Raw genomic sequence first — 25,368 nt, 5'->3', positions numbered from 1 at the left:
GAATTTGGGGGCAGCAGCAAGCTAATTGGAAGTGAATTGCCTCTTTAAAAAATTTAATACACACACACTTATGAAAGTATGATCAGACTCAGAGGACATCAGACATTGACACATACAGTACATGAGTCAGTATTGTCAAACGTTCCCATGGCTTTTTTGTCACACAGAGTTATATGTGGAGATGACCCAGATATCTGGAGTCTCACATGATGAATGCATCTCCGCTGAGTTCTTCCAGCCTGACATAGGGTTGCCATGGTGACACAGAGAGTTCCAGGATATGATCAGAAATATCCCATCATGCCCTAAAGTTCACTAAGGTTAAAGTATTTAAACAATTGCTCTCATTGTGCTTAACGTCATCTCTGATGTCACAGAGACTCTCAATGTAAACTTAATTGAGAATTCAACAGAAAAGTAAACAAAAACAAACAAACAGTGGGAGGAGTTTCAAAACTAACCCTGTCTGAGACTACTTACAAAGGCTTGGAAATGTAAACATTCAAAATGACAGAGTAAACATAGAGAGAGAGAGAGAGAGAGAGAGAGAGAGAGAGAGAGAGAGAGAGAGAGAGAGAGAGAGAGAGAGAGAGAGAGAGAGAGAGAGAGAGAGAGAGAGAGAGAGAGAGAGAGAGAGAGAGAGAGAGAGAGAGAGAGATTGATTTGATATTTCTTCAGTGTAAATCTCTCACACACCACACAGTTGAGACGCGCTTATTTCAACCACACACACAACATCGCCAGTCGCTCTAATCATTATTATTACTGTGATCTGTCTGAGAATAAAGTTATCCCAGAGAAATCAAGCTCTACCAGTGAAAGTTAATAATTCAGTCTGATTGACATCCTCTTCTCACATCTCTGATCATCTTCATGCATCAATCATTAAGCTCAACACACTAACACACACAGCAGGAGCGGTCTCATCAGTGGGAACACATGCAGAGCTGAGAAGACGAGAGGTAATAGAGGTGATATAAATGTTGTCATGCTGAAAAGACTTCTTTCATAGACTTCCTTATAGAGCTGACATTAACGTGCACCATTTTAGCAGAGCAAATCCTCCCATTCTGCCACACTCGATGACATAACTAATAACTCTGTGATCTCTTTATGTACATGTCATGGGTACGAGGGTAGGATGGGATGAGTTTGCATATCCAACCATCCACCTCTCCCTCTCTCCCTCGTTCAGTATTCAGTCCATCATGTTCTGTTTGCTCTTTGAAACCGTTTGATAGATAGGAAGAACCAGATTAAAAATAGAAGATGACTAACCCAAGGTTGACAACTCAAGACAAACCCAAACCCATTCATCCATCCTTTAAGCTATTCTCAGAACAGCTTGTCCTGTGTAGGGTCACAGGGCAGGGTGCTGAAGGCCAGCGTTTTGGGGCTGAAGGCAGAGAAACACTTTGGGTGGGTGGCCAACCTAACAGTGTCCTAACCAGACACAATGCAATTTGTCTGTCCATACCAGTAAAAGAAATCAAGATTTTCAACATCTGAGGTAAATTATCCATTGTTGCTTGCATATTAAAGTAATGCACAATGATATATAGCTCAAATTAAAATATTTTAGTATTATACAAAACATAAATCAATACCTGAGCTGTAAGCTGCAATGCTGTAAAAATAGAAAATGAAAACAAATATGACAAATGTATCCCTATAAGCTATGTGCAAATACATTTTCAAACTGATTGCTTACCATAGCAGTTAAAATCACTAAATTATAAATGATAATTCAGAAAAACAAAAGCACATACAAAATGTTAACTGGTACATGGGAGGAACACAAATTCAATGGATCATCTGATCATATACTCCAATGGTCCCTGTTACTGCTCTCATAAAAAAATATTTGTGTATTGTGTTACAAGTAGAATTTTTTTTTGAGGCTCTAAATATGATGATTTCTCATGTTTAGAACAACTTGGGTTGTGCACTTTTCCAACAGTAGCTAACTCTGTGTCCTCCAATCCTTTCCAGATTTGTTTTGTTCATAGAAATGCTTATACACTACTGTAAAATAAAGTGACTGACGTATGTTTTTCTTGAACAGTGCACAGATGCGATTAATTGATAATCGAATACAGCCTAACAAGAACTAAGCCCAACCTGAACACAACACAACACAAACAGTAAGCAAACACAGCCACATTCTGGTTAGGTAACATGCACTGCGTTACAGACATGTTGTTACTGCAAATACACATTACAGGGCTCAGGTTTGAGATGGAAACATTGAATGGAAACTTGAGCACCCGCACACAAACACACACACACACACTCTCTGCAAGTTCTCATAAATACACAATCTTTCTTTACATCTACATATAGACATACATAAGTGCACTACAGTGAGCTCAGATTGCACTCATCAGGTGCAAGTTCGACTCACCTCCTTCCAAACAGCCGTAACCCTGAAAAAGTCCTGCTGCTGTGCCGGCGACCCACCGCGACTCTTTCACCCTCAGCCAAGGGGTTGGACGGGAGGTCAGAATTGGATGAAGAAGCGGACGTGGAGGCCAGAGAGGTTGTGACCTCTTCCCTGTCCTGCGAACCTGCTCCTAGCTCCTGCTCCATCAGGAGCCTTAGCCGTCAATCAAACAATCGTAACCAATCCCAAAGTCATGCAGTCAGAGAGTCCTCATGACGAGAAAAACTTGGAGAAGGGTCGCACCATCCTGCTCTCTGCCTCTCAGAAAGAGAGGGAGGACAACGCAAACAGCACTCAGTGCTCCAGATCCTTGCAGACTTCCACGTGTGATCCGCTTCCCATCCGCCTTCAAGACACTTAATCCTATAAGCAAACCCCAACATTCCTCCCCCCTCCTCCTCCTCTCTTTCCTTCCTCCCTCTCTGTCTCTCTCTCTCTCTCTCAGGAAGTTCTTACAGTCCCGGTCTAAGCAGAGCCATAAAGCAAAGAGTATTCCTTCAGTTCTCTCTTCATGTCTTTCTCTCCTCCCACAGTGGCTGTCTCTTGCACTCACACACGCGTCTATGCAGGCACATACACACACGCTCTAGCTGCCGGTTGCACTCACAAACATTGCACCACACCAGGAAGTGTCAAACTCAGAAGAGACTCATTCGTAGGACCCCAAATGTAGCTGCCCCTCCAGGTGCCTGATTGTTTTCAACCTTACATCTATCTCACAACCTATGTCTTTCTCTCTCTGATAGAGGCTTTAGAACAAAATGTGATCTCTGACAATGGAAAAAGCAGCTCACAGTTTGCAGATCAGATCAGTAGTCCATCTAGTTTTGTTCACAAATATCACTTACGGACAAACGGCTGCCTTGAGTTTGAGGGGTTATTTGAAAATAATCTCTGTATAGAACTGGCTAATGATAAAAGGTGTAACTGAGGTCACAGAAGCGTATGAAACTATGTAAAACTACACACACACACACACACACACACACACACACACACACACACACACACACACACACACACACACACACACACACACACACACACACACACACACACACACACACACACACACACACACAGAGAGAGAGAGAGAGAGAGAACAATGAGTTTGTGGCTGTGCAAGCACACTTGTAACAGGAGAACAGGTATGAGGATCTTCTAGTGGATAAATGCAGTTTGATTAAGAAAAAGATAGAAAGAAAGATCGCCTCAGGTTTTTGGGTTATTGATTTCTGTCAAATCCTTGTATGTGTGTGTTAGAGGCATGTGAGTATGCCTCTTATCATCGGTTGAAGGGTTTTCTTTTACATCTTTTACAGTTACATATTTCCTCCACTGTCATATTGTGGACAATGGTTATTATAGTTAACTAAAACTAAAACCATAAAAACAGGTCTGTACCCACCATTGAGGTCCGGACCTCTGTATTTTTCCGAGGTGTGTATAATAAAGGTTGTGAAATAATTGTCTAATATTTACTCTACTTTGGTGCTGCATGGATATTGCCCAGCGCCAAGATAACCAACCTTCTCATCTGAACTGTCATGTCCTTCGGTCTAACAGCGCTTGTCAAAGGCAAGATGTTTGACATGGCCAATCAAATTAAAGTAGGCGGGGCTTTATGTTTGCAGAAGCAATTCCAGCGAAACACTTCAGTAAACGGTCATGAAGTGCGAGATAAAGTCAACATTTAATATTTGCCAGCTGTTTTACAGAAATGCTAAATGACCAACAGGATTATTTAAGTTTTGTTTATTTGTTTAATTTTTAAGTGAAAATGTAGGTTATAATTTACGTGATTCATTGCCATTCATAACGGTCATCGTGACGAGATAAGAAACATTAATGAATCTGTTCATAAGGCATAAGATTAATAATAAATGTGCATGCGCACTCTGAAACAAGCCCAACACGGATGAGAGTGCACGACAATGAAACAAGTGAAGAAGAAACGCTGAATGAAAATGAACATAACATTCACTGTCTGACAGTAGATGGAGCTAATGGAACAGCAGGAATGCAGCCGTTACCCGGCAACCCCGTAAACACAGCAGCTGTGCTACTTTGTTTCTGAACACCATTTAAATATTTCAAACAGCCATTCATATTTTAGTATTCGCTTTGATGTTCGTCACAGCGCCAAATACTGAAATTAAAATTGGCTACTGATTGAAAATGTCCTGATTCTTTATTATTTTTCTGTAACATTTACAATAAGTTTTCATTAGTTAATTCTTTAGTTAACATGAATAGGCCTACTTCTAAATCATTTGTTAATCTTAGTTGATGTTAATATCAACATTTACCATTTACTAATGCTTTATTAAAATCAAAAGTTGTATCTGTTAATATTATATAATGGACCTGAGCTAGCATGAACTAGCAATGAACAGTTGCACTTTTATTAACTAATGTTAACAAAAGAGGCATGCCCCCGAACCCCCTAGCAAACTCGTCGTGACCTCTGTAATTAACAAAACCTGCGTATGGCTCATTTAAAAAAAAAAAATAAACATTTCAAACAAAATACTATTTTGATTAATAAATACATCATACATACTAATTATGATTCTATTGATATGATAATTATTTCAAAATTTCATAAGCATCACCAGCCAGTTTAACTTGACAAAACTATACGGACATATTAAATAAAAAATAAAAAACAACAAAGTTACTAAAACTTACATTTAAAGCTACAATATGTAATTTTTTTCACCGCTAGGGGTCGCTAACCTCTTACAATAACAAAGGCGTAGTTTGATGACGCACAAGCGGAATTATGGAACTTGTCGTCAAGCCGATGGATCTAATAATGTTTATGGGTGAGTGAGTAGATTAATGTTTTTAACATGACTGTGGTATGAAGCAGGTCGCGATTGCTAATGAGAGACAAATATCAGCGCCACACGCGAGTCCCGCGGATATAAAGGAATGAGGACATTTCATTTTACCGAACTACCCATAAGTGCTGACTAACACAGGTCAGTTTATTAGACGAATGAAACTTGTGAGGTAACGCAGCGCTGTTTCACTTGGTCTAAACTATCACAATAAACTGCATTTGAGTTATAATGTTATTCTATGTGTTTGTTGGCTGTATGAGACAAACAGTAAGCTAGATCAACATTAGAATAACATAGACTGATCATATTCTAACATTTCATCATGTTGAGCTGTATAATATCGATTAGTTTTATGTCCATTTGATCACCTGTCTAATAAAGTACATGCAAGAGCGGCGTCTCTGTCAAGTCGAAGTTTGTCACGGACGTGGAGCTTTTGGCATCTCGAAAATGCCACGCTGATATTGATCCTTGTTTTAGTTTTCCTTTTGTCCCAAAGTCTGCTTGCCATGGTCCATTATGTTTGAACGAAACAAAAATAGCATGAGCGTGCCGCTAGACGTAACGCCATGGTTACTATGGCAGTACTACCGGAAACCAGGGATAACGTGGATGTTACGTCATTGACAGTGGACAATGACCAAGGACGAGCCATTATTTAAAATTGGAATTTCTCTGAAATTAAAAATCTTTGGGAACTTTTGGGATATTGTAAGTACACAACTGCAGGAAAAATGTCAGACTGTGCAAGTGATTTTTGGATATTTTATTACAAAAATCTTACATATTATACCTTTAAGTTCAAATGAAAACATAGAATCTCTATGATACTAAAATAAGACTGTTGAGGACAGAACTAGAAGGGAAGTATTCTAATTAGGTCATAGTGTGTGAGTGTGTGTACTATAAACATGTCAACACAATAAGACAGCAGAATGATTAATCTCCACTATACCTCCTGTTCACACTCACTACAGACTTCCTGTGAAGGAAGGAAATGATGTCACTAAAATGGGAGTCGTTCACAATTACGGTTGGACCACAAACCAGATATTGTTTCCTGCTATTCTTCTGTTAGCAATATGTGTGTGTGCTTGTGAGAGAGAGAGAGAGAGAGAGAGAGAGAGAGAGAGAGAGAGAGAGAGAGAGAGAGAGAGAGAGAGAGAGAGAGAGAGAGAGAGAGAGAGAGAGAGAGAGAGAGAGAGAGAGAGAGAGAGAGAGAGGGAGAGAGAGAGAGAGCTAAAGGAGGATATATAGAGGGAGGAAAGGAGAAAGGAGGTGAAAATGGGACATCTGAAAAGATCAGTAGGTAGAAAACTGTGTAGGAGTAACAAGTAACCTGGATTCAGCACCAGAAACAGCAGGAAGAAATTTTTCAACCTCAAATCAATCCATACTCACCACAGCAGGACACACTCACGTAAAGTATCTTTTTTCAAGCATCGACTTATCCTTTTTACAGTCTTGAGTCTAAAACAATTTCTATGGGAATTATGATTTTGGTTTCCACCTTGTGGTTATATTGAGCAACTGCATGCGTGCAGGCATTTCTCTTACAATACTTTAAAACCACTGCTTTATACAGTATATGTATTTACTTAGGTCACACTTACACAAGTCATAATACTGTGAAAGTGACTGTGGTTATTTTGAGCATCATCTGAACTAGGACCAGATACTGTGTTCCCACAATAAATACAACAAATGGAAATATTATTAAACTGTGTAATCTCCTTACATGCTTAATATATCTCTCTCGCTCTCTCTCTCTCTCTCTCTCTCTCTCTCTCTCTCTCTCTCTCTCTCTCTCTAGATTCTAAGATAAGAGATGGTGGTCACAGAAGGTTTCCATATGCAGGTTTGGTGATAACCGCATCTGGACTAAAACTTTCAAGGAAACAAAACAACCAGCTATAAGCCTTAAACAGAAGCCAGATATGTTTACATGCACACCAGAATGCTGGTTATTGCGAGAATGCTGAATGAGAAGCAAAAGCGGCAATAACATTTACATGCATTTTATGACGCTAGCAATGGGAATGTCAGTGTCAGGTGCTCAACTCGTGTGCGTGATTTATAAAATGCTATGTAATTCAATGCAATGCTTTGGGTAAAAGCATAAATGTGAAATGTAAATATTCTTAACCTGCATTTATGTAACGTTTCAGAACACCGCTTACTGGAAAAAAGCAGCATATTAGTCACTAAAATGGCTTATTTAAAGGGGTGGTTGATTATGATTTCGCTTTTCTAACTTTAGTTAGTGTGTAATATTGCTGTTTGAGCATAAACAACATCTGCAAAGTTACGAAGCTCAAAGTTCAAAACAAAGGGAGATATTTTATTTTATTACACAACTTTGTGGAATACTTGATTCTGTTTGGTCAGTAGCGCCACCTAGCGGTAAGTTATTCCCAGATAACAACCGCTCAAAACAGATAACGCAGGCTCATCGTCCGGGTTACTGAAGTCAGCAGTGCTATACGCCTGCTAGGAACGCTGCAGCAGCTCATTTGCATTTAAAGGGACACACAAAAATGGTGCGTTTTTGCTCAGCCTTAAAAAGTAACAATTTTAACATTTTGAGCTAAAACTTCACATACATACTCTGTGGACATCAAAGACTTATTTTACATCTTGTGAAAAGAGCATTTTACCACCCCTTTAATAAACTTCTGCTTGTGCTGACAGCACAGCAGATTCACAGATAGTATTACTTTAAGCTGCACAGTTAAATACAGTTACTGTATGTCTGCTACCACATTTACAGAAGTTCATACACACACGCAGCTGCATACAAGAAGCTACAGATGCTGTCTCCGAAATCACATACTGTCTAGAATATACTACATCTGTTAAAAAAAAAGAACTATACAGTATGAATATGGGTAGTATTTGTCAAGTCAAGTCAAGTCACCTTTATTTATATAGCGCTTTTTACAATACAGATTGTATCAAAGCAGCTTCACAGTGATAACATGAAAATAATATAACAGAGTTTGTTTCTAAAAGAAAATTGAGTCAACGTCCACCTTAAGTAAGGCAGATCAATAATATTATTGAATATTAAATGTCCCCACTTTGCCAAATGCCCCCCCCCCCCAATCCCCATTTTGATGTACAATATATGCATACTGTGGCCTCAGGATAGTAAAGTGTGCACTCTATAGGGAGGTCACTGATTCTTTTCACCCGTTTTCAAATACTATGAATAATGTTTTTCAGATAAAAAGCAGGCATATTCCGATGTAGTGAAAGTGTTCTTACTGCCAGATCTTGCAGTTGGATTCAGATCTGTATGTTGCAATGTCTTTATGTGCAGAGCTTCATTCTTACATCTAAATGAGCTGGCACAAGTAGCATGGGACATCAAAAGTTGCAGGTGTAGTTCAGTCTTACCTGTGGGGAGGTTGAGACGGAGGGGTGGGGGGCAAGACCCATTTCCCCCTGTGAGCCCACATTTCTCTCTCTCTTTCGGCCTGCCAGATTGCCAGATTGAATCAACTTACTCTCATGCACTCAGCTAGTGTAGACAACAACTGACCCTCACAACCTGTGCCTCACTGAGCTAAATCTTTCTTCCCCAACACCCCCTACTTCCTGTTGTGACACTTCCTTATGTGAGTGTATGTTTGTGTTAGTGTTGCATGTGTTTTAAGACAGAGAACGAGAGATGGGTCAGAGGTAAAACTTGGTTCTGGTAAAAGAATCAGCCTCAAATAGGATATGAGCTACCGCAGGCACACACTCACACTGAGAACAGGGTCCTGTAGGAAACTATTTTTAGTAGTGTTAAAGGAGAGCCCCAAACACACACACAGACAGAGGCAGGCGGCTCGCCCCGTTTCCTACAGAGGAAAGTGGCTGATGATCTTGAACTTTTATATTTCTTTCTGCGCATGAGAACACAAGCTCAAATAATAAACAAATGATGAAGAACAGACAGTACTGTTAGGCCTATTCATTTGTCAGCCTCCTCTCAGTTCTAACCACATTTAAATTCACACCCACAGATACATGTCTTAAGATATTTTATAAAACAAATATTGTTGTCCATTTTCATTGTGTTTTTTACATTCTCTATTTATATTAGAGATGTGAATTTTGTTCATTTTGACAAAAACTGTAATATACTTAAATATTTATGGTTTTGTCATCATCATCTAAAAAAAAAAAAAAAATTCACTGATGGATCTAAAGTATACCATCCAAAATATACCGTAACAAATCACAAAATTAAAAACATTTGTCAATATGAAATCAATTACACATGTGAATTATGTTTTCATAATGAGTCATCGCTGAATTTCTATTTTTCCTCTCATTGTCTCTCTGCAGATCATTGGGTCTGAAGATTGTGTTACCTTCACCAGATTGCTGAAACTCATTAAACTCTAAAATGATTACTCTAAGATATAAAAGAATAGGATAGAAAGGTATAGAAAGTTCCTGTAAGTCTCCTCTCTCCACACTAGGGGGAGAATGTGCTCTTCTTTACTGATGGCTCTGTAATCTCTCTTATCCTAGCTTTGCATCTCTTGATCCTGTGGTTCCAAACCTGGGTGACTACAAAAAAAGTTTTTTGAAGAACAACAACTAAGAAAAATAAAAAGCAGCAGCTATTTCATGCACTTTACAAAAAAAATCATTTGAGTCATCGCGGTCAAAAAAGTTTGTTTTACCTTCTTTGCACACAACTCTGTGTCGACTTTACAATATTAATACCTTATGTGCCCTCTAGTGGTGTGAAAGAAAATGACAAAAAAAAGCCTCCTACATTCTACAATACATTTCAGTCAATTTCTTCAAGTCAAACCAAACTTTTATTTTGGCAGGTTGTAAATTAAACTCTGTACTAATATGCATATGACAATAAACTTGAACTAACTAACTAACTAACTGTAGTGAAGACCTCTGAGGGTCTGTGATATGACGGTATAGTTTTTATCTAGTAAAATGGCAAAATGCTCATTAAGTGAACTCAGATCTAGAGATTAAGTTCATGTCCTCATATACTGAGCCAACAAAAGCTGAAAAACCATGAGCATCTTGAGTATTTGTAGTGGACGAAACTGCGCCCCTCATTCACATGGAGACAAGCATTTAAAACGTTCTTTTTGTGTTTAAATATTCACTGATACTTTGACACTATTGCGATTTGATTAAGTATTCAGCCCTAACATTTGATTTATTCATCCATATTCAGCATTATACAGTACATTTCATTTTTATGACTGGATTCCACGATTGCATTGGCGTTTTCTGCACCACTGAATATTTTTTTCTGAACTATTCCTGAAAACCCTGCATATACAAGGAAACCTAGAGAAAGCCCTCTGGGGTTCAGTGACATCCTGTTCGCTCATTTTGAACCTTCACATAAAGAGCAGCTCGGCCCACCGGCACACTTAAAACCGTCAATTATGAGCAACCTAGATGGAATGATTTAAATATGGTCAAATTTGTCACATGGAGCTCATAGTACTACACTCTTCTTGGAAGTCAAGTCTGCCAAACTATTTTATGTGCACAACTTCATTCTGCAGATGCAGATTCTGTGTGGTTTGGCTTATCAGAAAGCCTGCTGCCATTTCAGTGTGTTTGTGAGGTGGCGGCGTCTGCAGCATCTCTCATTGCTAAGCGTTTTGGACATCGTGTTCCAGCCCATGAAGTCATGAGAGAGATCAAGGCCAAAGGTACCATGGTGTCTGTCACTGTAGTGACTGCTTATCAGCTAAAGCATCGATTAACTAGGTAACCGTAAAGGCCGGGTGATTGGCTTTCATTAGCTTGCTTTCAGCATTTTCATGACGACGTGATACTGTGACCACAATATTTAATTGGAGGAAATAGTGTGTTTCTAATAAAACATGACAAACTAAATGTGCACAGGAAAAATGTGTTTAGGAGAAAAATATAGAGGGAACTACAAACAATTTGTCCTGGTAATACAGAGTGTGTCTAAAGATGCACTGAGCCACGCTGTGCCCACTCCTCACTCTGTTCCAGTGCAAACACTGAGCGCGCACACACACTTCACATCTACTCAAATATCGCTCTCTCTCTCTCACACACACAGTGGTGTTTGTAATCTGTGTTGTACAGAAAAGGCTTGAATAATTAATTTTCACTCAGTCACAGTCTCTACCCAGTCAGTCACTGAGTGATGTCCTTTCCGTATGTGTCTGTGAACGCATTTGTTCCAGCTCTCTTTCTTTCACACATGCAGTAGGGAATGGTTTAGGATTAGGTTTTCTGACATCAAAACAGCTGCTTTCTCTCTCAAGAACATCTACTTGATCCCTTAAGAACACTTGCAGACACAAACTAATGAACAGGACTTATAAAACGGCACAACCTAACTCGAGTACTGACTTAGCCACAAAATGGTGCTGTGAGATCTGAACCTGGTGTGTTCAACATTGTCTCGCTCACTTTAAAACCATCTAATGTCAAAAGTTAGGGAAGAAATCTGTTAGTGCTGTTAGAGGAAAGGAGCTGTTTTTGTGATGGCTCCGACTGTGGGAGGAGAACTCCTGTTAAATCAGCACCTACATGGTGCACTGACTCACTCACAATACACTCCAATCTACAGCCATTACACAAACCCTTCAGTACAGCTGGGACCCTCTATAGCTCACTCTAAGAGCAAACACACACAGAAAGTCATACACACTCACATACACATCAAAATATTTAAAAAATAGATATATAATGTATATGTATAATGTCTCGTAGCACTGTATAATGGCCTCATAACCTTTTCATAAAATGGAACTTGTCTATCATAAACTGATAATATTTACCAGAAAATATATAGATCACCACATACACACAACATTTGCAGCAGATTAATAATCTTTAGTTTAATTATTTGTATTTATTTTAAATTACACCACCCCAATTTGTCTTTTACATTATTGGGATAAGCCCTTAGAAATATATATATTTGTTATTATTACTAACACGTTCACGCATATGTAAGTTATTAGATAACATTTTAACATTAACTAATAAACAATCTCATCCTGGTAGTTGTTATGTTATGGACTCTTATTTGGTTACCTGTTTCCCTGCTCTATTTAATTTCGTTTTCCTTGGTTACTGATTATATCCATGTTTCTGTGATTATCATCAGCTGTATCTTATTTAATTCCTGACTATCCCCTGCATATTTACTCTGGTCACTTTAGTTCTTTGTCGGTTAGCTTATCGTTCATGTTTGAGGTTGTGTTACTGTATACTCCTGAGTATAAAGATTGCTCTAGTATTTCTCTATCGCCGCACACTTCATTACAGCCACTCAGAACGTGACAGTAGTATTACCTGATTGCGTTACATTGAAAATAATGATCAGAATATTTCTGACATAAAAATAACAAAAGAGACTGACGTGGCATATATCTATTTTAAATAAAATATCATACCAGGGGTATGAGGGTTTAGCAAAGAAAAATGTGATAAACTGAAATAGCATAAATTATCTGATGCTTGTCTGTAGACAGATTCAGAGAGAAACAGTGTGACAATAATGAGAGATGGATGGAGGATGAGAAAGATGAAGATAGACAGGGGGTTATACAGAGGAAGGAGGAGGGAATAAAGGAAAGACGGGGGAGGAATAAAAAGAATAAGAGAGACTCAATTAACAAACGCCCACTTCCTTACTGTCTGTGGCTGCAGCATTATCCTCAGGAGCAACCCTCAAACCCACACAGATGACTGCCAGAGACGATCGAATGCAGACTGAGTGCCATGATCACTAATCTGACGACTAAAATAATCTCCACTGACATTATCTGTGGAAATCTGTGTTTATTTGTTTTATTATTGGGTCACAAATGAGTTTCCATCGGACAGCTTTATTGAGGCTCTTGATTTTTGTTCTCTGCAAGAAATAATCCATATGACATTGAAAAAAATTCTTATCTCTTTTCTTTAGGCTTTTTTCCCCATTGATACCCGTTTCCCCCATCCCAAGCATCATACCACTGTCAATACGACCTCTAATTTAAATCTCTTTTTGAATCGACTCTGTTTCCAGTTCTTTTCAGCAGAACATGCATATGGTGAGAATATTATTTTTGCCCATCTCACACTCGTGTTACAGTAGACAGATTCTGTAAAGCTCAGAGAAACAGAAGTGTGTGAGAGAGACTTAAGAGATGGTAGAGTATAAAAGAGGCAGGAACATTTCCTGGGATTTGCAGAGTGAAGCTCTTGTAGCAATGCTGTCGAAACAAAGCTTGCCAAGAGATAACACCAAAACAACCAACTTCATCCAGCCTTTTAAGACGTATGAGAGTTTCCGTCTGAAGAGCGGCTACAAAAATGAGGCTACTACAAGAGCAAGCTGCACGCACCATGCAAATTTGCCTGCAATTACTGTCTACATCACACATAGAGGATGTTCACTCAGATTTTTTACTTTATAGCAAAAAAACTAAAATCACAGATATGACACAAAAAAGGTTTGTCCAATAGCTTAGCTTAACATTCTGGCTTAATGAAACATACCTCAAACAAATCCACTTATTTATTTATTTTATTAATGGCCTGTCTTTTTCCAGAACATGCAGTGGAAAAAAGTATGGAATCACTCAGTGTTGAGGAAATAATTGATAGATAATTGAATAATTGAATAGATGTCAAAGCATCAGTCCAGAACATCTTAAAGCAATATGCCTATAAAATAGAAAATGTTCAACAAAACAAATGAAGAAATAATGGACAGAAACAGGAGCCAATGTTTGTGACAGAACTGTAAGAAACCAGCTAAATGAAATGGGATTTACATATAGAAAAGCCTAATGAAAACTAGTACTAACACTTAAACAGAAGAAAACAAAGTTACAGAGGGCTAAAGAGAAGCAATCATGTACAGTAGTGTGGATGATTATATTCAGTGAAGAATAGTAAATCTGCATTAGCAAGGAGATGATGCTGGAACTTTTGTCAGGTGACATTTCAATGAAACGTATAAGATGACTGCCTGAAGAAAACAATAAAAATTTCCCTCCTACCTGATTTATAATATGAGGTTGCATGTCAGGTTAAGGACCACAGCAGTAAATTCACAGGTATACACTGAAAATTTGGACACTTTTCTCATTCCATCGATTGAAAATAGCTTTGATGGTGATGAAATCATTTTCAGGATGATGATGCATCTTCCCACAGAACAAAAAGCATTTTCTTCAGGAAAGGCACAGAACTGAGCCACATGGCCAGTAAACAGTCTGGATCTAAATCCAATTGAAACTTGGAACATGGTGGATATTAAAAATACTGGTCCATGATAAGGCTCCATCCTGCAAAGCTGATTAGTCAACAGCTATTTTTAGACAGCTATAGTTTTAAGAAAGTTAAAACCAGCTTGATGGGGAATATTGTTTTTCATTAGTGAAGTCCATTGTTGTTGTTGTAGTTTTTTTGATGATTCCACAATTTTTTTCTCAACACAGTGATTCAATACTTTTTTCCTCTACTTGCTCTGGAAAAAGAAAGGCAATTAATACAAAAAATGTAAGTGGATATGTTTGAGGTATGTTTCATGAAGCCAGAATAAAACCTTTTTTGTATAATATCTGTGATTTGTTTGTTTGCTATAAAGTAAAAAACCTGGGTGAGCGTCCTCTAAGTGTGTATTAAGTATTATGTCTACCGATATACCGGTAGACATTTGTCGACCAGTAGAGATTTTGGACTACCGTCTCTATCGACGTTGACATGCTGACCAGTCATGATAGCTTATTATTAGCATGCATTTTTAAGCATTGTTGAAGCGCAATAAGCAGAGAAAGAGAGCTCATTTCAATATAAGTACAAGCTGTCTGAAAGATGGTTTCTGAGTGGAGAATGGGAATGCACTGAAATTTCAGTTGCCGAAAATTATTGACTGAAAATGGCATATTCAGTTTTTGGTTGAAAGAGAAAAAGGCCGAAAATATATGCCGCCCCGCCCTGCCCATCACCACCCATGTACCCACCACCTGGTCCACCCATGTACCGCTCATGCTCGTCGAAAAAGCAAAGTCCGCTCAAACAATGCGGCAATATAAAATTTCTGTGTAGTAGTAAACTTGTTTCCGTTTGTAACCCTAATGTGCTGTAACATGGTGTGGTATAAGCCGTGCTGGGCAACGCTGCTCATGTGCTCTGATAATAGCTTTGTAAGACTAAACATTATTTGGAGAATTGACCAAAAAAATGTATCTGTTAATCTGATTCTGTGGCATAGTACTGAATAAAGAATAATATATTGTTATTTTCCATCCAATTTTAGTGTCACTTTCACTAAAAGTGTGGTTATAATATTTTTATTTAAATTCAGTATCAAAAAAATTATTGAATTTCATTAAAAACTCTAATATTCATATAAATTTTCGATTTCGTTTTCGCTATTTCGGACAAGTGTATTCAGAATTTAAGGTTTTGGCCCAGAATTTTTATTTCAGTGCATCCCTATTTTCTAAGCGCTGTCTGAGAAACGCAAACACATGAAGCCGCTGCTCATAGAGCGAGTGAGTATTGAACAGAGTTATTTTTACCGCCTTGAACGGTCAAATACACACACAACATATGGGACACTTGTTTTTATCCTATCGTTTACTATTTTTATCTGCTTTGTTGTTGTGGGTTTTGTCTCTTTTGCTGTTGTAGGCTGTAAAGCCCTTTGAAATAACTGAAATCATTAGGCGAAGTGATATGGAACTGTAATGCGGTCAAGACATGGCTGGAACTACTTTAGCTGTGTATTTCTCTGAAAATAATTGCACACCTTAGAACATTCGTAAACCAATCAGATTCAATCATCCAACAGCCCCGTAATATAGACCTTATGCACCAGAGAAACGTGGGCGCCGTCATCTTTAGAATATTGTCTTTGAACTTCCGTTTTCTACTTCTATTTCTATGGCATCACTGTCCAGGAGTAATTAGCTGGTGAAGTGGATTTACTTATTGTAGAGTTAACAAAAGTTATCATGAGCATTGTAATGTTTATCATAAGCATTGTAAAGCAGATTTCTTAACAAATGTCGACCGGGAATTTTTTTACGAGCAGTTCATTCATACCTATGCAAGATCGCTGTGAAAATACAGACCGGAAGTCAAAAGACAACGAGCGCAGCGCTGAAAAGGGGCGGGGCTACATAAGGTCTATAAGTCCCATTAATTAATTTTAATCAATGCATTAACTAACAGTAACAATGAGCAAATTGCAATAGTTACATTTGTTACAGAACTTCTTTAATTTAGATGTTTTAACATTAGTTGTACCTGAATGCTTAGGTTGCATGATAGATGAGCTGAACACTATATTACATTATTTATTGTAGCGAATCAAATCTTAGTGGCATGGGACACAGTCCAGCAAGTCTGTCAGATGGCTCAGACCTTGTTTTCAAGATGTACACGGAAACTGAGCAGATCTGTCTCTATACAGATGACACAACACCAGCTGGTCCTTTAATACCAATAACCAGCTGGCCCACTGAAGCAGCCTAATGACATTAAAACCACCAGACCTACATTAGAATTATGATTAATGGGCTTTAAGCCTACCAGGCCTGATTAAGATGAAGGAGATGGTGATATGGTTAAGGAAGAGTCACTCATGTCTGTATCAGATTTGTCTTTGATGAAGTAGGGGGGTGGGGCGCTGATGGCCCTGCATGGACTCTGTTTGCTATGTAGTGCATTGATTTTTTCCAAAGGAGTTGTCTGCTTTACCAGGGCTACATTCTGCATCAAGAGATCTAAATTTACCACATTATTCAACACGTAATAATACTATTATCAGAAACCTCATGCCCATTCATACCGCACCTACCCTGTAAAAAAGTGTTTGTCTAAAACGCTGTTGCAGAAACCACCAAGTCTAAATATAACCAGCCCAATCAAGTTGCACTGTCTGACTAAACTTTATATACATACGTCTTAGTTATTGAGCTATTTTTAGAAAAAAATCCTAATATCTAAAAGACAACTGTAAGTCATTTGAAGGCTGTATGCATTGCAAGGACTAAATGTAACAATAACTTGTTTGTTCTAGAAACATTTAATGTAATTCACTTTGGATTTTTTGGAGTTAATCCAGATGTAAAATGCTGTTGTCAATCACTGTACAAAACAGACAAGGAGTGACAACCGTATTAAGCTGCAGTGTGTACGTGAACTTTGAAATCATGAAACTGTCAGTTAAAGATCTTCTCAGAACTTTATACACGGTGGGGATTTTTGGTTTCCCAGAAACCAGAACACACAAGACTGGGGCTCATTAAAGCCAGATAATGACCCCAGTTTTTCTGTACTGCTGGCAGTAAGAGGATCAAAATGGGAATCTGTTCTTCTTCAGAATAGGCCACTGCTGCAGTAATGAGATACCTGAAAGGTCAGGTCATAAAGGGGGTTGATGGAGTAATATAAAGGTAATGAGTGGCAGGAAAGCCTATTGCTGTAAAAGCAATATAATTCTGGTTGGAGACAAGAACGTTTTCTATAGTGGAGTACAAAATTCTGATCCTATTTGACAGACCTTTCATTTTAGGTAACGGGACTTTTCCTATCTCATGAATGAACCCTGTTTCTCGGCATGTCCTGAATGCATATTCCACAAGAGGCTGTGTGTAACAGTAATTTCCCCACAGGTAAGAGCTGTGATGGACACAAAACAGTATTATAATACTTATTCTACAGTTTTAATAATCAACATGAAGCAATTCAGGGGGTTCATGAAGCAATTCAAGGACTGAGCCTAAGGACAACAGGATGTAGCCTGTTATGTTGATACATTAAATTTGACAAAGCAAATAAATAATAACAAATATAAACCCCCTGAAATACTTCAGCCCAACAATGCGAGCATGTTGTGCCAAATGTAACAGACTGAAAACAATTATCCAGTTTTAACCACATGATTATCATAGTTACATTAGCATGAACTGAGTGTTACTGTTATGCAAAACAGTTGTTTTATGCCTGGTAAAAGGGTACAGATAATTTCTACATTTGTAGTTCTCCTCGTATTAATAATATTCAATAATACACAATAATAGCTTCCAAATAAAGAACAATATGAAAAGCATCACTGTAAAATAAAAACTAATATAATTAGTGTACAGTTTTGCTTGCAGCATCTTAAAATGCCATGGAAATGTTTTTTTATTTACCCGCCTATCTGTGAGTGATGTAGTCATGTGACACTCTGTGAGTGAGTCTATGTGTGTTGTTGTAATGGTAATCCAGCGTAGGGTTAGTCATCTGTGTAAATCTACACAGGGGATTACACATAAAACTTCCACTGTTTGACCAGATCAGATCTCATAAAATACAGATAACCTTCCACACAAGATTAAATACTTTGTGTTCTAGAAACATCTATTTTACAGAAATGAAGTAAACATATTGCCCTCTTCTGATAAGGATTCCATCCATAGAAAGCAAAAATTAAATAAACAGGCTAAATAAAGTCGTTGTGCTGTTGGTCGCTAGCAGACATTCCTACTATGCCACGATATCAGCTGTATTACGTAGTGGGTCACTATATGCACTCCAACTGGTAGTCCTTGCGCTGCTCATAAAGCTGAGCCCTGCCAATGTTAAAAATAACTGCAGCTTTCAGAAGATACAATCCTGCATTAAAATAAATAAATAAAAAAACAAAAAATACAGTGTTGTTCTTTCTTATACACTATTATTATCATTAGTTCTCTTTTTAGGAATTTTAGCATCTATCACAACTTGAAGGACACTGAAAGGCTGAAGGTAAAGCAGCTGTTGGGGATGGTAGTTGTTTAATGGTGAGAACTGTTGGAGTATTTCCTCTTTCCACTGGTCTCTGAGCTAGGCTCAGCTTGACTGCCCCTCCTAAATGTGATGTATTACTAGATATGTTTTAATAGATATTGACATTTGTAGCACACTGTGGTTCTCTAAATAATTTTCTCTGTTCATCCAATTGTCAGATAGAGCAGCGAAATATCAGCACACTGCTTTTAAAGGAGCAGTAAATTATGCTCATTCATCGTGTTAGTAGTAATGCACTTAATGATCTGCAGCCTGTAAGGTAATATTCTGCTTCATGTTACATGGCCTCTCTCTACTTAAACTACTGAGTGCTATATTTGATGAAGAACTTACTTTGTGACTGTTAAAAGAAGATATGTGTAGTATAAATAAAGTATAACTGACATAGAACGCAGGGGATAGAGCAAAACAAAACGCCGATCACAAATTAGTAGGGGTGTGACGAGACACTTACTGTAGCTTACGAGACGAGACAAGTGATTGGGTTCACGAGAACGAGATGAGATTTTTGCACAGAATTTAAGAAACCCTCAATGACAAAATTCATGACTGAAAAAATAGTCTGCATACTGTGGATTTGAAATGTTTTAGCTAATCAACTTGCAATGAATGTCATTTCAGTTCTACTTTCTGACTATGAATAATTATCATATGCATTGAAAGACAACAATATCCAAACACTGTAAAAGGTTTTGCCACAAACTCAACTGACCGGCTTTTCTCCAGTATGATTTCACATGCGTCTCTTCAGACATTATTGTACATGAATTATGAGCTTCCAGAATTTCTGACTGAATGAACATAGAAATAAAAAGTGTAAATAACAAAAATAACAGTTTTCTCTTAGTCTTATTAAGGGCAAACAATAAGTGCAACTATAACCGAAGTACTCTCTCAATATTCAAAGTGCAAACAGAGACCAAAACAAAGACCAGAGCCACAACTACACAGTCCAGAGATAGGTTTGACATTGGGAGACAGGCTATTGTATGTAGCCTAATTTGCGAGCATCAGGGAGCTCGTGTTTTACGTTCACTTTCAAATTCGCGATTGCACGTACTCCGTTTAAAGAGTGCAAGGCGGTGCTGAGCGTGCATTCTAGAAGATAAGACATTCATCAGATGCTTAGGCTCTGTTGTGCAACGAATCATCTGCCATCGTCACATGATCAGTGAACTGTGATTCCTGCTGCACTGTGCGCGACTGTGCACTCTGCAGCTCGTGCTGAATGAGTAGAGTAGACGTTTACAATAGTCACAATAGTTACAAATAGCAATTGAAGCGACCGTTATTCAATTGAATTAAATGTTTTTTATTTCTATAAAGAAATCAAAACGACAGTGGAGGCGGTGACGCGGAGGGCACCGTAATGTAATGTAAATGCAGCGGTGGCATACTATGCTAATTTCACCCTCAAGTTCAGTCATTCCATATCGCAAGACAGCTTTTCACCCCGTTAATTTCGCGGCGCAAGAGATTCGAGTTCCGGCGGAAGGGTGACCTCTAACCCGATGTAGGACGTAGCTCCTCTTCTCTTATATCGACATCCTCTGACATTTTTCTTTAATACTTCTCGTTTTAGACTTCTAATTTGTAGGGGTGTGACTGGCCCAACTGGGCAAGTAGAAAAAATCCTTAGACTGGAGCCCTGTAGTCTCAGAGGTTTTGAGGTACAGTCCTGCAGTGTGACTTCTTTTACGGCAATCGAAAAATCAAAACCAATAGAAGCACAGAACTGATTGTGACAACAACAAACCACCACTTGCTTCACACACAGTTTTTTCCATTTTACGCAGCACTATACAGTTACAGAATACAGTTGTCTGTCCTACATTTTATGCTTAATACAGCTGCGTTCATACAGCATTCAGTTTTCACTGGGTGCGAGGCTGTGAGACACGCGGCTCAAACGTACTCTCTGCAACCGCTTATAAAGCATTTAACGCTGTTGTTGGTTATTCAAAATATCTAATGGATGAACTCCTGCCTCGATTAGACTCATTTATTTAATAACACACTGCCATTTGTATTAAAACTTTAAGGTTTTATGGACACCGCCATGTTTGACACTGATTAACATATTCAAGCAGCTTCTTTAATCTCCTGAATAAACAAAACATTGTAAGCAACTGCTGCTGTCAATCCCAAAAATTGACTGTGAAGCCATAGTAAACACCGGCCTACACTGCATAATCCTTATCTTTTGTCATAAATAGTATAATTAGGTAAAAGTTCATACATAGATAAGTTACGATGGTTATTTATTGGTAAATTACCCAAAGGATTAATTGTCCATTCAGAAAAAACTAAGATTAATTACTTTTTGCAGTCTATAGGGAGTAGGGACATACATTTCAGAGGAATTCAGTCTGAATTAAAGTGAGAGAGTGACCTGCTTTGCAACTATCAGTAATCTTAATCTGTACTGCCTGCACAGAGACACAAAACCTCTTGACTGCATGAATGCACATGCTGTCATTTATTTAAAGATCTTTTCGATGCAACAACCACAACATAGAGCTGAAAGAAGTCGTTTTAGTGTTTTAGTTTCACAATATAACATCCTGGTAGATATTTACACCAAAACACAGCAAGAGCAACATTCTCAGGTTTACTAGATGGTCATGTATTGCATTGTTTTTGCTCTGTTAATATTGCCATAGGCAGCTGTCCACACATGTTGCTCTTTTTTAGCTAAAAAATTAACTCCCACTCTAATCAGAGCTAAAATGATGATGATACAAGGCTGATTGCCCTAAACACATTACCGAGGTCACAACAACAGCACTGAGGTGGACAGCTAGAGGGACAGATTGGTTGCCATTGCATTTCCGCCTGTTATTGACTGTTTCGGTGGTGATCCTCTTGATTTCTAACTCTAAGCCAATAATTGACTGTCCTTCTCTTTCCTCTTTCTGTCCTGCCGGTGCTGGTGTAGTATGTTGTTAGTGACCTTATACACATCTATCAGCATCTGCCCACCGTGCATCAGGGTCAGACAGGCCTCTCTTGTTGACTTCTTTCTTCAATGCAAAACCACCTGTGATTCCACACTGTTTCCCAAGTTAACCTCTTATATAACACACTAAGAGCACGAAGAACCCATCCACCATCATGCCCACAATCAAAGTCCTTTTACTTTACACTGTGTAGTATAAAAACCCTGAACATTATTACATAATCAGCACAGCTGGTGCTGGTTTTATTTTAGATTAAAGCAAGAGAGGAGAGCAAATCTATACCGTACTATTTTCCAAAAATTCAGTCACAAAGCCAGCGAAAAACTGAGCAAGCTCTTACAAATTCTATAAACCTTTAATTTACTTCCTCTTTAAATGTCAAGAGTTTCAGTAACACAAAAACATTACTTTGTCCAACCGAAACGAAAGGGAAAAATCATTTGTGGGATTACTACTAATGACAGAACACAGAAGTAAGAGGTCATAAACCTTATCTGAAGATGTTGTAACCAATATACAACACAAAAGCATGTTTCACAACAAAAGAGTATAGATTTATAACACTTCCTTACCATACATTATTTAACTCAAATTTAAATGTTATGTTTCTTTACATTTAAATTAAGTTAGTTCTACATACTGGTACAAAATATTTTCAGTCTCGATTCAAGGGAATAAGAAATCCAGTGTAACACAATAAGGTAGACCAACATGATACAGCAATCAGGAAAAGAGCAAAGTGTGTGCTAGGAAAAATCACATAAACACACACACTTTTATTGCCCAACATGGCATGGCCTTTACCTACATGACAAATAGGCCAGTAAAGCATAACATACACTGTAACCACAGTAAAATAATTAAGAGCACTTAGTGCACACACAAATGCTTTCTAAGTAACGAAGCATGTGGTGCCATATACTCCAAGCCATCACACACATTGTCAGATGTGGCATTCTGTACAAAAACACATGGCTAATGTTACCAAGGATATATTGTAAGGCCAGGCCTATGATAGTTGCCCTAATGAAAAGAATGACATTGTTAATGTGCAAAGAGATTCTGGCATCTGACAGCAATTTAATTTACATCCATGATAAACTGACCCTGATGACAGAGAGCCATGCAGTTAGGCCCGATGAACTACAATTATTCATCATTTCGAAATAAAGCGAGGTTTTTAATCTTTTAGATGCCATAACCCTCAATATGATCATCATTGTGTGCGGGAGACCAATCTTAAAATTTAAAAGGCACCTGTCTTTTATAAACAACCATATTACACACTGAAAAAATTATAGGTATATGAATCAATATTAATGTAGCCTACTGTTAAATGTATTATTTATTTTATTTAAGTCTCATTTTTATTTATATCAACGTATTTATTTATTTAAATCTAATTTGTATTTATTTATTTCAGATTATTTATTTATTAATAGATTAATAACTAACTATTGTATTATATTTTAATCACATCTTTATTCAATTATTTTAACCTAATTAATTTACTTATTTTAATCTTATTTATTTTTAACCCGTTTTAGATTGCTTTTCTCTAGACTCCCTTGTGGACCATGTTGGGGGTACCAGTTTGAAAACCTGTCATAGACTAAAAATTTGGTGTACCATGTCAAGTTTAAAGAGGAAATGTATGCATTATATATATGTATGTGTGTGTGTGTGTGTGTGTGTGTGTAGTGTTTAGTTGTATTAGTTGTTAGTAAACTAGTAGGTTACAAGAGTGTGGCGTTTCAGTTTGTGATGGCAGTAACAGTAATCCAGATCATCCAGTCAAAGGGAATCAAGACGGTTCTTCGGAAAAAAAAGACAAAATTCAACAAGTTGCAACTGACACAACTATCCTATGACTGTAACGATACTAACAGAACAATTACCAAAAGCTACATTAATTGCTGCTGGTCAAGGTTAGGCCCATCAATTAAGACAAGTGGGAGCTGGAGTATGAAATCAAGCAAAAATGGTCAGATTTTTATTGCAGTTATATTGCTCTACATGTTTACTGTGAGAGGGATTTACCTGTATGACACCTGTTTCCGGATGTTGAGGTGTAAGAACTCGCTGCTCTCCGCCTGGTTTTGAGGACTCAGCCCTCCTTCTCTCCCTACTACCAGTCGTTCAGTCCCATTCCCCGAACACTCTAAAGTTGTGCCGCTGTGTCCAGTTTCAGAAAGGAACACGTCCTCCTCCTCCACCAGGTCTTCCAAGGTCGGCGGTATCACGACCGTGGTCAGTGAGTCTGCGGAGCTATGTGCCGCACGAGACGAACCGTCAACGGTCGCTTTCGATGCTTCTGCCATTTATTAAACTAACTTAATACCGATGTAAAATGTCACACTAAGAGGCGAGCCGAAGTTAAGAAGATATATGTGCTTTCCTTAAGTCGCACGAGTGAAATAGCAGCTGAATTATATATTATTATAATTTCGGGGAAGTTTGTGATAGATTTGACCATCACCTTCCTTTACGGTTGAATCTGCTTTCGGCGGCGCAGACGACGACCACCTCGAAACACACAGCTGACTGTGTCACGAAGCCCCGCCCACATACACTATCGATTCAGGATCAGCCAATCATATGAGAGAATGCCCATAAGCCCTGCCCAACCTAACCACAGCTGCAGGATCAACCAATCATAACAAAGAACTCTCTCTCTCTAGCCGTGACACACACACACACACACACACACACACACTAATCCTAAACAACAAGCTAAGACTGGCACAGAATCACAGCATTTTAAAAACAAATCTCAGTAGAGATCAAACTCCCTTTACTATCAAATTCCTTTGATCATTGCAACAATATTCAGTTAGAAACAAAGTTGACATTGACATTGGGGAGGCCTGATAAAGGGTCAATTGTCAATGTTTGAGCCAGTTTGTGTGAAGAAGGAAGTGTGTCTTTGTAAATAGAGCATTGTTTTCTATTTGATTAGTATGCGTGCATGTGAACGACATTTGAAATAAAACTCAATTGAGTACATTAAAGCAATCTCTGAAGAGGTTCACTGGGATTTACATCCAAATGTTAGTTGTTGTAATGTTATTGAGTAATGTAAGGTCAGATTTACAGCCATCTTCAGCCACCACACTTTACAGATAACTGGATGCAATGCCAGGAAGCTAATTCCACCAATGACATAACAGCTTGTGTGGAAATACATCGCATTAATCTGAACCCGTTAAAGGAGACACGGTAATCAGAATGTGGTCACCCAAAATAAAATTTCACATTACATATTCACACATATTATCATCTATCAAATCCCATTGCCCCAGCTGCT

General features: G+C 38.1%; 1 protein-coding gene across 11 annotated transcripts in view; it reads right to left on the bottom strand.

Annotated features, from left to right (window-relative positions):
* Positions 1-24,632, bottom strand: part of dgkza (diacylglycerol kinase, zeta a) — a 114,025-nt gene extending 89,393 nt beyond the window's left edge. For 2 of the 11 annotated variants that reach the window (XM_077229143.1, XM_077229144.1), the window contains exon 1: positions 24,102-24,632. In XM_077229143.1, the coding sequence (XP_077085258.1) occupies positions 24,102-24,382 (281 nt within the window). In that variant the 5' untranslated portion in view covers positions 24,383-24,632. Of the gene's footprint in view, positions 1-2,404; positions 3,084-8,691; positions 8,921-24,101 lie in introns of those variants that run through there. The other 9 variants (XM_077229152.1, XM_077229145.1, XM_077229150.1 and 6 more) reach the window with 6 other exon arrangements.
* Positions 24,633-25,368: the final 736 nt, after the last annotated feature.

The sequence above is a fragment of the Siphateles boraxobius genome, unplaced genomic scaffold, assembly GCF_051911475.1.
Source record: "Siphateles boraxobius isolate OS27281-9 unplaced genomic scaffold, OSU_SipBor_1 130, whole genome shotgun sequence".
Lineage (NCBI taxonomy): Eukaryota > Metazoa > Chordata > Actinopteri > Cypriniformes > Leuciscidae > Siphateles > Siphateles boraxobius.
Note: the sequence above shows the minus strand (reverse complement) of the source record. Positions and strands in the feature narration are given on the sequence as shown.